The sequence below is a fragment of the Bombus flavifrons genome, unplaced genomic scaffold, assembly GCF_040668555.2.
Source record: "Bombus flavifrons isolate JBK064 unplaced genomic scaffold, iyBomFlav1_principal scaffold0160, whole genome shotgun sequence".
NCBI lineage: Eukaryota > Metazoa > Arthropoda > Insecta > Hymenoptera > Apidae > Bombus > Bombus flavifrons.
The window spans coordinates 27,894-42,653 of NW_027184905.1; the positions used below are offsets into that span (position 1 = coordinate 27,894).

At 40.0% G+C, this 14,760-nt stretch overlaps 2 protein-coding genes and 1 pseudogene across 2 annotated transcripts; all 3 read left to right on the top strand.

Moving 5' to 3' along the window:
• Positions 1 to 407: 407 nt before the first annotated feature.
• Positions 408 to 1,395, top strand: LOC138189536 (smad nuclear interacting protein 1-like). Its single transcript, XM_069131548.1, has 2 exons — positions 408 to 1,101; positions 1,190 to 1,395. The coding sequence occupies exon 1, from the start codon at positions 483 to 485 to the stop codon at positions 1,065 to 1,067; it is 585 nt and encodes a 194-aa protein (XP_068987649.1). The 5' UTR covers positions 408 to 482; the 3' UTR covers positions 1,068 to 1,101; positions 1,190 to 1,395.
• A 4,449-nt stretch (positions 1,396 to 5,844) lies between these two features.
• On the top strand, positions 5,845 to 6,832 carry LOC138189533 (smad nuclear interacting protein 1-like). Its single transcript, XM_069131544.1, has 2 exons — positions 5,845 to 6,538; positions 6,627 to 6,832. Exon 1 carries the CDS (start codon positions 5,920 to 5,922, stop codon positions 6,502 to 6,504), a length of 585 nt encoding a protein of 194 aa, XP_068987645.1. The 5' UTR covers positions 5,845 to 5,919; the 3' UTR covers positions 6,505 to 6,538; positions 6,627 to 6,832.
• A 4,450-nt stretch (positions 6,833 to 11,282) lies between these two features.
• Positions 11,283 to 12,270, top strand: LOC138189540 (smad nuclear interacting protein 1 pseudogene; annotated as a pseudogene).
• The last annotated feature ends 2,490 nt before the right edge of the window (positions 12,271 to 14,760 follow it).

A 14,760-nucleotide genomic window follows, 5' to 3' on the forward strand; every position in this document is an offset into this window, starting at 1 on the left:
CTCACATGCTTCTGTTTATGTCTCGGACACGTTCTATCCTGTCTGGGAGTCCCGGATGTGCAGTTCCGAAACAGGTGGTGGGGAGAGCATGATGGCCGAAACTCAACGGCTGGTGGGGAGAAGCGGCATTATACTATGGCTAGTCTTTAACAGACCTTCGTACCGTGAAGGTGCTGTGTTTCAGTCTCCACAAGTACAAGTGCTAAATAACACTAACGCTCGATCGAGGTTCGGTTAATCTATTAAACAAATCCGCAACATACTGGGACAGTCATTGACAGACCATCGTACCGTTCGGGTGAAGCGTTTCAGTCTCAACAAGCGCAAGTAAAGTGCTAAATAACACTAACACTCGATTGAGGATAGGTTAAACTATTAAACCTCCACCACGTTGAGCGTTGTCATTCGAGGTACGCGATAACGTCCGATTGGTTTGATTTGTCCGGTTGCTATTTAATCGAATTCGCAACAAGATCCCTACAATGAGTAGAAATAACTACAAAGAAGTACGAGTAAAGAGGGAACGTTCGCCAGAATGGAGTAAACCTATTGTTAGTGCGAAACGCAAGCCAAAACAGGAAAAAGAAAAACCAAATTTCGAATTGTCTGGAAAACTAACAGAAGATACAAACACTGTAAATGGTGTGGTTATTAAATATTCCGAACCTGCAGATGCGAGAAAACCTAAACGAAGATGGAGGTTATATCCGTTCAAGGAAGAGAAAGCATTGCCTATCTTGTATGTTCATAGACACTCAGCTTATTTAATGGGTAGAGATCGCAAAATTGCGGATATTCCCTTGGATCACCCTTCATGCTCCAAGCAGCATGCGGTTCTACAATATCGTTTAGTACCTTTTCAAAAAGAAGGTGGAGGCGAAGGGAAAAGAATTTGCCCTTATCTTATAGACCTAGAGTCTGCAAATGGCACATTTGTAAATAATGTAAAATTAGAACCGAGAAGATATCACGAATTATTAGAACGGGATGTAATCCGTTTTGGATACAGCACCAGAGAATATGTTGTATTACACGAACATAGTCAAGATGATTCGTCGGATGATTAACTATTACAAGTACAACTGCTGCTCGTTCTACTGCGTATGTACTATTGTATTTTATAAATCATAATATTTCTCAAACATTTTACCTTTTTCAGTAGTTTATTCATTTATATGTTTTATTTCAGGATATTAGTTGGAAGAAGGTTCGAGAAAGAAGTTATGACACATAATCACATAGCTATATAGGTATCGTCTACCACTATAGCTAAGGCTAATTTGTGATTATCCTTAAATTGTACAGTGTAAGATATTAACTGGACTCATGTACATAATATTTTTTACATTTTATATAACTAGAAATGTAACTTAATTCTAATAAGTCACTTTTGACGGAAATATATATATTTATATATAATAACAATTTGTTTACTTTATTTACCCAGACCTGTTAAATAATAAATTTGATATTGTATATGCAATTTTATTACAGTATTTGCACATTAGTATAGACAAGTATATATAAAATATAAAAAATTCATACAATACAATTATTTTCTTAGTAATATATTCCCTATTACGATGTTGAAGATATTTACAGAATCTGGTTTACTTTTACTTCAAAGTTATAAAGTTTGTAGGGGAAGGAACTAATAAAGAAATAGTCTTTGACTTTTGCTTCCTTGCCGTGCTCCCTCCCTGTCGTTCCTCCCCCTCTTCTGCTACTCTTCTCTTCACTATTATCGCTTTCAATTCTGCAAGTCCTTCTCCAGTCTCATTTAGTGTTTCTACCATGTTCCTTGCTCCTCCTGTTATCTCACATTCCTCTAATATGTGTCTCAAGTTCCCCTCTCCTTTCTTGCATAATCTGCATCCTCTTTCTCCCTCCTCTTTCCAGTGTTCCCTTGCCCTGGTTTCGTTACCACATCTAAATCTTGCTACCATACTTCTGGCCTTCCATTTCATCTTTCCTTCTAGATACTTTGGTAGCCCTTCTTTTGCTATGTTTCTGAAATATCTGTTGTACTTAGCTTCCCTTATCCTTTTCTCCCTCTCCTCTGTTTCTCTCTTCCCACTTTCTTCTATGATTTGGTTAGCTGTCTTCCTTTCTTGTCTATCTCATTCCTCCACTTGTGTCCTCCCCTCTCTCGCCTCCTCTAACCTCATCTTTCTTTTCCTTGCTCTTGTCCCTTCATGACCCTTTCCCCAATTCTTTTCCCTCTCCTTTATACACTCCTTTACTAATTCCTTCTTCGATTCTAAGGCTTTCTCCTCATACCTTACTGCTCTTTTCAGCGCCTTTTCTCTTATTTCCTCTATCTTGCACTCCTCTCTCAGAATGTAATTTGGCGTTGTTGTGGCTAAGCCTAGAATCCATCTCACGTATCTCCCTTTTATCCTGTCCAGTCTCTCCTCTACGTTCCATCCCCACACCTCCGCTCCAAACAGCGCTACACTCTCTACCAGTGCTCCAAACATCCTCATTCTCCTCTTGTAGCCCCTTTTAAATATCCTTTCTCCTACGCTCCATGTCTTCTTTATCGCAATTGGTGCCCTCTTTTTTCTGTCTTGAATATGCTTCTCGTCACTCCCATTTTTCTGCAGTATGTACCCTAAATACCTTATTTCGTCCACTTCTTCTAGTTCTTGCTCACCCCATCTCCATTTCCTTTGTCTCCTATTGTTCCTTTTCTTTTCAAACACTACTACTTTTGTCTTTTCCGTGCTCAATTAAAGTTCCACTTCCATTAGGAATGTTTTAAATCTCTTCATCATTTCCTTTAACTCCTCTTGTCTGTCCGCTATCAATACAATGTCAACTGCATATGATAGTGAGCATACCTTTCTGTCTGCTACCACTATACCTCCTACTTGACCTTTCCTTATTTCCTCTTCCAGCCCTGCCACATAGACGTTGAATAGTGTCGGGCTCAGCGTCCACCCTTGACTCACTCCACTCACTGTCCAAAACTCTTTTGTGTTATGGTTCCTGATCCTCACTACGTTCTTTGTCTCCTCGTATATCTTCTCTATCCTTATGGTTAACTTCTCGTTAACCTCCATTCTCTTCATTATCTCCCCCAGCTTCTTCCTGTCGACCCTATCAAACGCTGTCTTTAAATCCGCGAAGCATGCATATAGCTTCCCTCTTTCTCCGTTCAATTGTTTGTCTATTATATGGTTCAATACGTACACTGCGTCTATTACTCCTCTTCCTTTCCTAAGCCCAAATTGGCCCTCTCCCAGCTTGTCTTCGATCTCCACCTTCAGCAGCTCGTCCAGAATTCCTGCATAAATCTTATATGCCGTGACCATTAACGTGACCCCTCTGTAGCTCTTCACTGCTCCCTTGTCTCCCCTCTTGTAAATCGGACATATTACGCCTTTTCTCCAGTCTTCAGGCATCCCCACTCCGTTCCATACTTTCCTTCACATCTCCCATAACGCCTCCCCCACTTCCTTTGGCACATACTTCCATACCTCGTTTTCCAAACAATCTCGCCCTGTTGCTTTTTTCTCTTTCAAGTTCCTTGTTTGGAATATCACCTCTTCCTTCTCTATGTTGTCTTCTCTCTCCTCCTTTGATTCCTCCTCCGCTCTCCGCCCTTCTGTTTTTCTGTCCTCTTTACTCTCTGTCCCCTCTAACATTTCCATAAAATAACTTTTCTACTCCTCTTCCCTTATTTCTTCGTCTATAACCTCTCTTCTGCTTCTATATTTATTTATGTATATCCATGTTTCTTGCTCTGTTTTGATCGTGTTGATTTTCTCCATTTTTTCCTCTTCCTGCTTCTCCTTTCTTTGTTTACACCACTGTTTAAACGGCTTCTTCTCCTCTATGAATTCTTCTCTGCCGCATTTCCATTTCCTAAATTTTGTCATTTTCCTTCTTATCTCCCTTTACCTCTCTTTCCACTCCTTGTCGTACCATACCTTTTCTACTATGCTCCATTTCCTTATCCTTACTCTCTTCTTTGGTATTGCCTCGTTTATCTTCTTCTTGATTTCTGTCCACATTTCCTCTACTGTTCCACCCCTGCTTGCCCAGTTTTTTCACTCCTCTAAATATCTTCCCACACTTTCTTTTGTCCATTCCCTTCTTTCCTTCTCTTCTTCTTTTCTTTCCTCATCTCTTTGCAACTCTGGTCCCCCTAATCCTATTTCTAACGGCATGTCGTCTGACTCTACTCTTTTTCCTACCTTTATGTCTGTTATTTCTTCGATCGCTTCCTGATTGCCAATCACGTAGTTTATTACCGATTTTCCCCTCTCCCCCACATAGGTCCACTCATATCCTTCTTTGTCTGGACCATTAATTTTCGTCCAGCTTCTTTCATCCAGCAAACTTAATAGCGTCCTACCTTCCGTATTTATTGTCTTGTCTTTTGATCTCCTGCTTTTTGCTTTTCCTAGTCCCTCGTTTATCAGCCCTCGCTCCTCTCCCGTTCTTGCATTCCAATCTCCTCCTATGATCGTCACTTCCTTTTCCCTTCCCTCTACATTTTCCTCTATTTCATTCCATGTCCTTTTCGTGTCGCAATTATAAACCACCACTATTCTATAGGTCCTCTCCTTGTACCTTATTTTTCTTTCTACTATGTCATCAGTTATTTCCTTATACTCTATTTCCTTCAGATTTTTGTTTACGCCTGTTATTATACCACCATTTGCCCTTCCCTTTTTCCCTTCTCTCCTTGCTGCAGTGCATTTCCAGTCGTATTCCTTGGGTAGTCTATGTTTTACCCTTTCCCATTTGCTTTCCTCTGTCCATGTTTCCGTGCGGCCGATTACGTCAAATGTCCTCAAATATTCCCATACCTCTTTCTCCTTGTTCATTATCCCTGCTACGTTCCAGAAGCAGTACCCCTTTATGTACCCCGCCCCCCGTATCTATCTCCTTATCTCATCCTCTCGACCCTCGCCTTCTTTCTTCTTCTAGATTCTCCTCGCTTTCATTCCACCTATACCATTTGTCTTCTGTTTTCAGCTTCTTATAACCTATTGTATTACCTTATATAGTGTAACCTTGTAACGTATTGTATTACGTTTTATAGTATAACGTTATTTAGTATAACGTTATAACGTATTACATTATATACTGTTACGCTATGACGTATTACGTTATATAGTATAACGTTATAACGTAACACGTGATATGGTATAACGTTATATGGTGTAACGTTATAGCATATTACGTTATATAATATAAATAATTTATGTATACATTTACTGCCTCCTGGCATCCTTTGGCGCATCAGGAGCTCGGATTTCAGAGCGTCCGACCCGAGTTTCGTCCCGTTTGACAGCGAACCCATAGGCACCTGGACCAATCGTGATTCCCATAAACTCCCTGTTTTTAAAATGGGTATAAAACCATCATTAAAAAAATTACGCGTGTAACAGCTGTTATTTTTTGTTATTACTGATTTTGTTCGACTCACATGCTTCTGTTTATGTCTCGGACACGTTCTATCCTGTCTGGGAGTCCCGGATGTGCAGTTCCGAAACAGGTGGTGGGGAGAGCATGATGGCCGAAACTCACGGCTGGTGGGGAGAAGCGGCATTATACTATGGCTAGTCTTTAACAGACCTTCGTACCGTGAAGGTGCTGTGTTTCAGTCTCCACAAGTACAAGTGCTAAATAACACTAACGCTCGATCGAGGTTCGGTTAATCTATTAAACAAATCCGCAACATACTGGGACAGTCATTGACAGACCATCGTACCGTTCGGGTGAAGCGTTTCAGTCTCAACAAGCGCAAGTAAAGTGCTAAATAACACTAACACTCGATTGAGGATAGGTTAAACTATTAAACCTCCACCACGTTGAGCGTTGTCATTCGAGGTACGCGATAACGTCCGATTGGTTTGATTTGTCCGGTTGCTATTTAATCGAATTCGCAACAAGATCCCTACAATGAGTAGAAATAACTACAAAGAAGTACGAGTAAAGAGAGAACGTTCGCCAGAATGGAGTAAACCTATTGTTAGTGCGAAACGCAAGCCAAAACAGGAAAAAGAAAAACCAAATTTCGAATTGTCTGGAAAACTAACAGAAGATACAAACACTGTAAATGGTGTGGTTATTAAATATTCCGAACCTGCAGATGCGAGAAAACCTAAACGAAGATGGAGGTTATATCCGTTCAAGGAAGAGAAAGCATTGCCTATCTTGTATGTTCATAGACACTCAGCTTATTTAATGGGTAGAGATCGCAAAATTGCGGATATTCCCTTGGATCACCCTTCATGCTCCAAGCAGCATGCGGTTCTACAATATCGTTTAGTACCTTTTCAAAAAGAAGGTGGAGGCGAAGGGAAAAGAATTTGCCCTTATCTTATAGACCTAGAGTCTGCAAATGGCACATTTGTAAATAATGTAAAATTAGAACCGAGAAGATATCACGAATTATTAGAACGGGATGTAATCCGTTTTGGATACAGCACCAGAGAATATGTTGTATTACACGAACATAGTCAAGATGATTCGTCGGATGATTAACTATTACAAGTACAACTGCTGCTCGTTCTACTGCGTATGTACTATTGTATTTTATAAATCATAATATTTCTCAAACATTTTACCTTTTTCAGTAGTTTATTCATTTATATGTTTTATTTCAGGATATTAGTTGGAAGAAGGTTCGAGAAAGAAGTTATGACACATAATCACATAGCTATATAGGTATCGTCTACCACTATAGCTAAGGCTAATTTGTGATTATCCTTAAATTGTACAGTGTAAGATATTAACTGGACTCATGTACATAATATTTTTTACATTTTATATAACTAGAAATGTAACTTAATTCTAATAAGTCACTTTTGACGGAAATATATATATTTATATATAATAACAATTTGTTTACTTTATTTACCCAGACCTGTTAAATAATAAATTTGATATTGTATATGCAATTTTATTACAGTATTTGCACATTAGTATAGACAAGTATATATAAAATATAAAAAATTCATACAATACAATTATTTTCTTAGTAATATATTCCCTATTACGATGTTGAAGATATTTACAGAATCTGGTTTACTTTTACTTCAAAGTTATAAAGTTTGTAGGGGAAGGAACTAATAAAGAAATAGTCTTTGACTTTTGCTTCCTTGCCGTGCTCCCTCCCTGTCGTTCCTCCCCCTCTTCTGCTACTCTTCTCTTCACTATTATCGCTTTCAATTCTGCAAGTCCTTCTCCAGTCTCATTTAGTGTTTCTACCATGTTCCTTGCTCCTCCTGTTATCTCACATTCCTCTAATATGTGTCTCAAGTTCCCCTCTCCTTTCTTGCATAATCTGCATCCTCTTTCTCCCTCCTCTTTCCAGTGTTCCCTTGCCCTGGTTTCGTTACCACATCTAAATCTTGCTACCATACTTCTGGCCTTCCATTTCATCTTTCCTTCTAGATACTTTGGTAGCCCTTCTTTTGCTATGTTTCTGAAATATCTGTTGTACTTAGCTTCCCTTATCCTTTTCTCCCTCTCCTCTGTTTCTCTCTTCCCACTTTCTTCTATGATTTGGTTAGCTGTCTTCCTTTCTTGTCTATCTCATTCCTCCACTTGTGTCCTCCCCTCTCTCGCCTCCTCTAACCTCATCTTTCTTTTCCTTGCTCTTGTCCCTTCATGACCCTTTCCCCAATTCTTTTCCCTCTCCTTTATACACTCCTTTACTAATTCCTTCTTCGATTCTAAGGCTTTCTCCTCATACCTTACTGCTCTTTTCAGCGCCTTTTCTCTTATTTCCTCTATCTTGCACTCCTCTCTCAGAATGTAATTTGGCGTTGTTGTGGCTAAGCCTAGAATCCATCTCACGTATCTCCCTTTTATCCTGTCCAGTCTCTCCTCTACGTTCCATCCCCACACCTCCGCTCCAAACAGCGCTACACTCTCTACCAGTGCTCCAAACATCCTCATTCTCCTCTTGTAGCCCCTTTTAAATATCCTTTCTCCTACGCTCCATGTCTTCTTTATCGCAATTGGTGCCCTCTTTTTTCTGTCTTGAATATGCTTCTCGTCACTCCCATTTTTCTGCAGTATGTACCCTAAATACCTTATTTCGTCCACTTCTTCTAGTTCTTGCTCACCCCATCTCCATTTCCTTTGTCTCCTATTGTTCCTTTTCTTTTCAAACACTACTACTTTTGTCTTTTCCGTGCTCAATTAAAGTTCCACTTCCATTAGGAATGTTTTAAATCTCTTCATCATTTCCTTTAACTCCTCTTGTCTGTCCGCTATCAATACAATGTCAACTGCATATGATAGTGAGCATACCTTTCTGTCTGCTACCACTATACCTCCTACTTGACCTTTCCTTATTTCCTCTTCCAGCCCTGCCACATAGACGTTGAATAGTGTCGGGCTCAGCGTCCACCCTTGACTCACTCCACTCACTGTCCAAAACTCTTTTGTGTTATGGTTCCTGATCCTCACTACGTTCTTTGTCTCCTCGTATATCTTCTCTATCCTTATGGTTAACTTCTCGTTAACCTCCATTCTCTTCATTATCTCCCCCAGCTTCTTCCTGTCGACCCTATCAAACGCTGTCTTTAAATCCGCGAAGCATGCATATAGCTTCCCTCTTTCTCCGTTCAATTGTTTGTCTATTATATGGTTCAATACGTACACTGCGTCTATTACTCCTCTTCCTTTCCTAAGCCCAAATTGGCCCTCTCCCAGCTTGTCTTCGATCTCCACCTTCAGCAGCTCGTCCAGAATTCCTGCATAAATCTTATATGCCGTGACCATTAACGTGACCCCTCTGTAGCTCTTCACTGCTCCCTTGTCTCCCCTCTTGTAAATCGGACATATTACGCCTTTTCTCCAGTCTTCAGGCATCCCCACTCCGTTCCATACTTTCCTTCACATCTCCCATAACGCCTCCCCCACTTCCTTTGGCACATACTTCCATACCTCGTTTTCCAAACAATCTCGCCCTGTTGCTTTTTTCTCTTTCAAGTTCCTTGTTTGGAATATCACCTCTTCCTTCTCTATGTTGTCTTCTCTCTCCTCCTTTGATTCCTCCTCCGCTCTCCGCCCTTCTGTTTTTCTGTCCTCTTTACTCTCTGTCCCCTCTAACATTTCCATAAAATAACTTTTCTACTCCTCTTCCCTTATTTCTTCGTCTATAACCTCTCTTCTGCTTCTATATTTATTTATGTATATCCATGTTTCTTGCTCTGTTTTGATCGTGTTGATTTTCTCCATTTTTTCCTCTTCCTGCTTCTCCTTTCTTTGTTTACACCACTGTTTAAACGGCTTCTTCTCCTCTATGAATTCTTCTCTGCCGCATTTCCATTTCCTAAATTTTGTCATTTTCCTTCTTATCTCCCTTTACCTCTCTTTCCACTCCTTGTCGTACCATACCTTTTCTACTATGCTCCATTTCCTTATCCTTACTCTCTTCTTTGGTATTGCCTCGTTTATCTTCTTCTTGATTTCTGTCCACATTTCCTCTACTGTTCCACCCCTGCTTGCCCAGTTTTTTCACTCCTCTAAATATCTTCCCACACTTTCTTTTGTCCATTCCCTTCTTTCCTTCTCTTCTTCTTTTCTTTCCTCATCTCTTTGCAACTCTGGTCCCCCTAATCCTATTTCTAACGGCATGTCGTCTGACTCTACTCTTTTTCCTACCTTTATGTCTGTTATTTCTTCGATCGCTTCCTGATTGCCAATCACGTAGTTTATTACCGATTTTCCCCTCTCCCCCACATAGGTCCACTCATATCCTTCTTTGTCTGGACCATTAATTTTCGTCCAGCCTCTTTCATCCAGCAAACTTAATAGCGTCCTACCTTCCGTATTTATTGTCTTGTCTTTTGATCTCCTGCTTTTTGCTTTTCCTAGTCCCTCGTTTATCAGCCCTCGCTCCTCTCCCGTTCTTGCATTCCAATCTCCTCCTATGATCGTCACTTCCTTTTCCCTTCCCTCTACATTTTCCTCTATTTCATTCCATGTCCTTTTCGTGTCGCAATTATAAACCACCACTATTCTATAGGTCCTCTCCTTGTACCTTATTTTTCTTTCTACTATGTCATCAGTTATTTCCTTATACTCTATTTCCTTCAGATTTTTGTTTACGCCTGTTATTATACCACCATTTGCCCTTCCCTTTTTCCCTTCTCTCCTTGCTGCAGTGCATTTCCAGTCGTATTCCTTGGGTAGTCTATGTTTTACCCTTTCCCATTTGCTTTCCTCTGTCCATGTTTCCGTGCGGCCGATTACGTCAAATGTCCTCAAATATTCCCATACCTCTTTCTCCTTGTTCATTATCCCTGCTACGTTCCAGAAGCAGTACCCCTTTATGTACCCCGCCCCCCGTATCTATCTCCTTATCTCATCCTCTCGACCCTCGCCTTCTTTCTTCTTCTAGATTCTCCTCGCTTTCATTCCACCTATACCATTTGTCTTCTGTTTTCAGCTTCTTATAACCTATTGTATTACCTTATATAGTGTAACCTTGTAACGTATTGTATTACGTTTTATAATATAACGTTATTTAGTATAACGTTATAACGTATTACATTATATACTGTTACGCTATGACGTATTACGTTATATAGTATAACGTTATAACGTAACACGTGATATGGTATAACGTTATATGGTGTAACGTTATAGCATATTACGTTATATAATATAAATAATTTATGTATACATTTACTGCCTCCTGGCATCCTTTGGCGCATCAGGAGCTCGGATTTCAGAGCGTCCGACCCGAGTTTCGTCCCGTTTGACAGCGAACCCATAGGCACCTGGACCAATCGTGATTCCCATAAACTCCCTGTTTTTAAAATGGGTATAAAACCATCATTAAAAAAATTACGCGTGTAACAGCTGTTATTTTTTGTTATTACTGATTTTGTTCGACTCACATGCTTCTGTTTATGTCTCGGACACGTTCTATCCTGTCTGGGAGTCCCGGATGTGCAGTTCCGAAACAGGTGGTGGGGAGAGCATGATGGCCGAAACTCAACGGCTGGTGGGGAGAAGCGGCATTATACTATGGCTAGTCTTTAACAGACCTTCGTACCGTGAAGGTGCTGTGTTTCAGTCTCCACAAGTACAAGTGCTAAATAACACTAACGCTCGATCGAGGTTCGGTTAATCTATTAAACAAATCCGCAACATACTGGGACAGTCATTGACAGACCATCGTACCGTTCGGGTGAAGCGTTTCAGTCTCAACAAGCGCAAGTAAAGTGCTAAATAACACTAACACTCGATTGAGGATAGGTTAAACTATTAAACCTCCACCACGTTGAGCGTTGTCATTCGAGGTACGCGATAACGTCCGATTGGTTTGATTTGTCCGGTTGCTATTTAATCGAATTCGCAACAAGATCCCTACAATGAGTAGAAATAACTACAAAGAAGTACGAGTAAAGAGAGAACGTTCGCCAGAATGGAGTAAACCTATTGTTAGTGCGAAACGCAAGCCAAAACAGGAAAAAGAAAAACCAAATTTCGAATTGTCTGGAAAACTAACAGAAGATACAAACACTGTAAATGGTGTGGTTATTAAATATTCCGAACCTGCAGATGCGAGAAAACCTAAACGAAGATGGAGGTTATATCCGTTCAAGGAAGAGAAAGCATTGCCTATCTTGTATGTTCATAGACACTCAGCTTATTTAATGGGTAGAGATCGCAAAATTGCGGATATTCCCTTGGATCACCCTTTATGCTCCAAGCAGCATGCGGTTCTACAATATCGTTTAGTACCTTTTCAAAAAGAAGGTGGAGGCGAAGGGAAAAGAATTTGCCCTTATCTTATAGACCTAGAGTCTGCAAATGGCACATTTGTAAATAATGTAAAATTAGAACCGAGAAGATATCACGAATTATTAGAACGGGATGTAATCCGTTTTGGATACAGCACCAGAGAATATGTTGTATTACACGAACATAGTCAAGATGATTCGTCGGATGATTAACTATTACAAGTACAACTGCTGCTCGTTCTACTGCGTATGTACTATTGTATTTTATAAATCATAATATTTCTCAAACATTTTACCTTTTTCAGTAGTTTATTCATTTATATGTTTTATTTCAGGATATTAGTTGGAAGAAGGTTCGAGAAAGAAGTTATGACACATAATCACATAGCTATATAGGTATCGTCTACCACTATAGCTAAGGCTAATTTGTGATTATCCTTAAATTGTACAGTGTAAGATATTAACTGGACTCATGTACATAATATTTTTTACATTTTATATAACTAGAAATGTAACTTAATTCTAATAAGTCACTTTTGACGGAAATATATATATTTATATATAATAACAATTTGTTTACTTTATTTACCCAGACCTGTTAAATAATAAATTTGATATTGTATATGCAATTTTATTACAGTATTTGCACATTAGTATAGACAAGTATATATAAAATATAAAAAATTCATACAATACAATTATTTTCTTAGTAATATATTCCCTATTACGATGTTGAAGATATTTACAGAATCTGGTTTACTTTTACTTCAAAGTTATAAAGTTTGTAGGGGAAGGAACTAATAAAGAAATAGTCTTTGACTTTTGCTTCCTTGCCGTGCTCCCTCCCTGTCGTTCCTCCCCCTCTTCTGCTACTCTTCTCTTCACTATTATCGCTTTCAATTCTGCAAGTCCTTCTCCAGTCTCATTTAGTGTTTCTACCATGTTCCTTGCTCCTCCTGTTATCTCACATTCCTCTAATATGTGTCTCAAGTTCCCCTCTCCTTTCTTGCATAATCTGCATCCTCTTTCTCCCTCCTCTTTCCAGTGTTCCCTTGCCCTGGTTTCGTTACCACATCTAAATCTTGCTACCATACTTCTGGCCTTCCATTTCATCTTTCCTTCTAGATACTTTGGTAGCCCTTCTTTTGCTATGTTTCTGAAATATCTGTTGTACTTAGCTTCCCTTATCCTTTTCTCCCTCTCCTCTGTTTCTCTCTTCCCACTTTCTTCTATGATTTGGTTAGCTGTCTTCCTTTCTTGTCTATCTCATTCCTCCACTTGTGTCCTCCCCTCTCTCGCCTCCTCTAACCTCATCTTTCTTTTCCTTGCTCTTGTCCCTTCATGACCCTTTCCCCAATTCTTTTCCCTCTCCTTTATACACTCCTTTACTAATTCCTTCTTCGATTCTAAGGCTTTCTCCTCATACCTTACTGCTCTTTTCAGCGCCTTTTCTCTTATTTCCTCTATCTTGCACTCCTCTCTCAGAATGTAATTTGGCGTTGTTGTGGCTAAGCCTAGAATCCATCTCACGTATCTCCCTTTTATCCTGTCCAGTCTCTCCTCTACGTTCCATCCCCACACCTCCGCTCCAAACAGCGCTACACTCTCTACCAGTGCTCCAAACATCCTCATTCTCCTCTTGTAGCCCCTTTTAAATATCCTTTCTCCTACGCTCCATGTCTTCTTTATCGCAATTGGTGCCCTCTTTTTTCTGTCTTGAATATGCTTCTCGTCACTCCCATTTTTCTGCAGTATGTACCCTAAATACCTTATTTCGTCCACTTCTTCTAGTTCTTGCTCACCCCATCTCCATTTCCTTTGTCTCCTATTGTTCCTTTTCTTTTCAAACACTACTACTTTTGTCTTTTCCGTGCTCAATTAAAGTTCCACTTCCATTAGGAATGTTTTAAATCTCTTCATCATTTCCTTTAACTCCTCTTGTCTGTCCGCTATCAATACAATGTCAACTGCATATGATAGTGAGCATACCTTTCTGTCTGCTACCACTATACCTCCTACTTGACCTTTCCTTATTTCCTCTTCCAGCCCTGCCACATAGACGTTGAATAGTGTCGGGCTCAGCGTCCACCCTTGACTCACTCCACTCACTGTCCAAAACTCTTTTGTGTTATGGTTCCTGATCCTCACTACGTTCTTTGTCTCCTCGTATATCTTCTCTATCCTTATGGTTAACTTCTCGTTAACCTCCATTCTCTTCATTATCTCCCCCAGCTTCTTCCTGTCGACCCTATCAAACGCTGTCTTTAAATCCGCGAAGCATGCATATAGCTTCCCTCTTTCTCCGTTCAATTGTTTGTCTATTATATGGTTCAATACGTACACTGCGTCTATTACTCCTCTTCCTTTCCTAAGCCCAAATTGGCCCTCTCCCAGCTTGTCTTCGATCTCCACCTTCAGCAGCTCGTCCAGAATTCCTGCATAAATCTTATATGCCGTGACCATTAACGTGACCCCTCTGTAGCTCTTCACTGCTCCCTTGTCTCCCCTCTTGTAAATCGGACATATTACGCCTTTTCTCCAGTCTTCAGGCATCCCCACTCCGTTCCATACTTTCCTTCACATCTCCCATAACGCCTCCCCCACTTCCTTTGGCACATACTTCCATACCTCGTTTTCCAAACAATCTCGCCCTGTTGCTTTTTTCTCTTTCAAGTTCCTTGTTTGGAATATCACCTCTTCCTTCTCTATGTTGTCTTCTCTCTCCTCCTTTGATTCCTCCTCCGCTCTCCGCCCTTCTGTTTTTCTGTCCTCTTTACTCTCTGTCCCCTCTAACATTTCCATAAAATAACTTTTCTACTCCTCTTCCCTTATTTCTTCGTCTATAACCTCTCTTCTGCTTCTATATTTATTTATGTATATCCATGTTTCTTGCTCTGTTTTGATCGTGTTGATTTTCTCCATTTTTTCCTCTTCCTGCTTCTCCTTTCTTTGTTTACACCACTGTTTAAACGGCTTCTTCTCCTCTATGAATTCTTCTCTGCCGCATTTCCATTTCCTAAATTTTGTCATT

Excerpts from the sequence above, each read along its gene's own strand:
- LOC138189533 (XM_069131544.1), top strand. The coding sequence starts at position 5,920 with ATGAGTAGAAATAACTACAAAGAAGTACGAGTAAAGAGAGAACGTTCG.
- LOC138189536 (XM_069131548.1), top strand. The coding sequence starts at position 483 with ATGAGTAGAAATAACTACAAAGAAGTACGAGTAAAGAGGGAACGTTCG.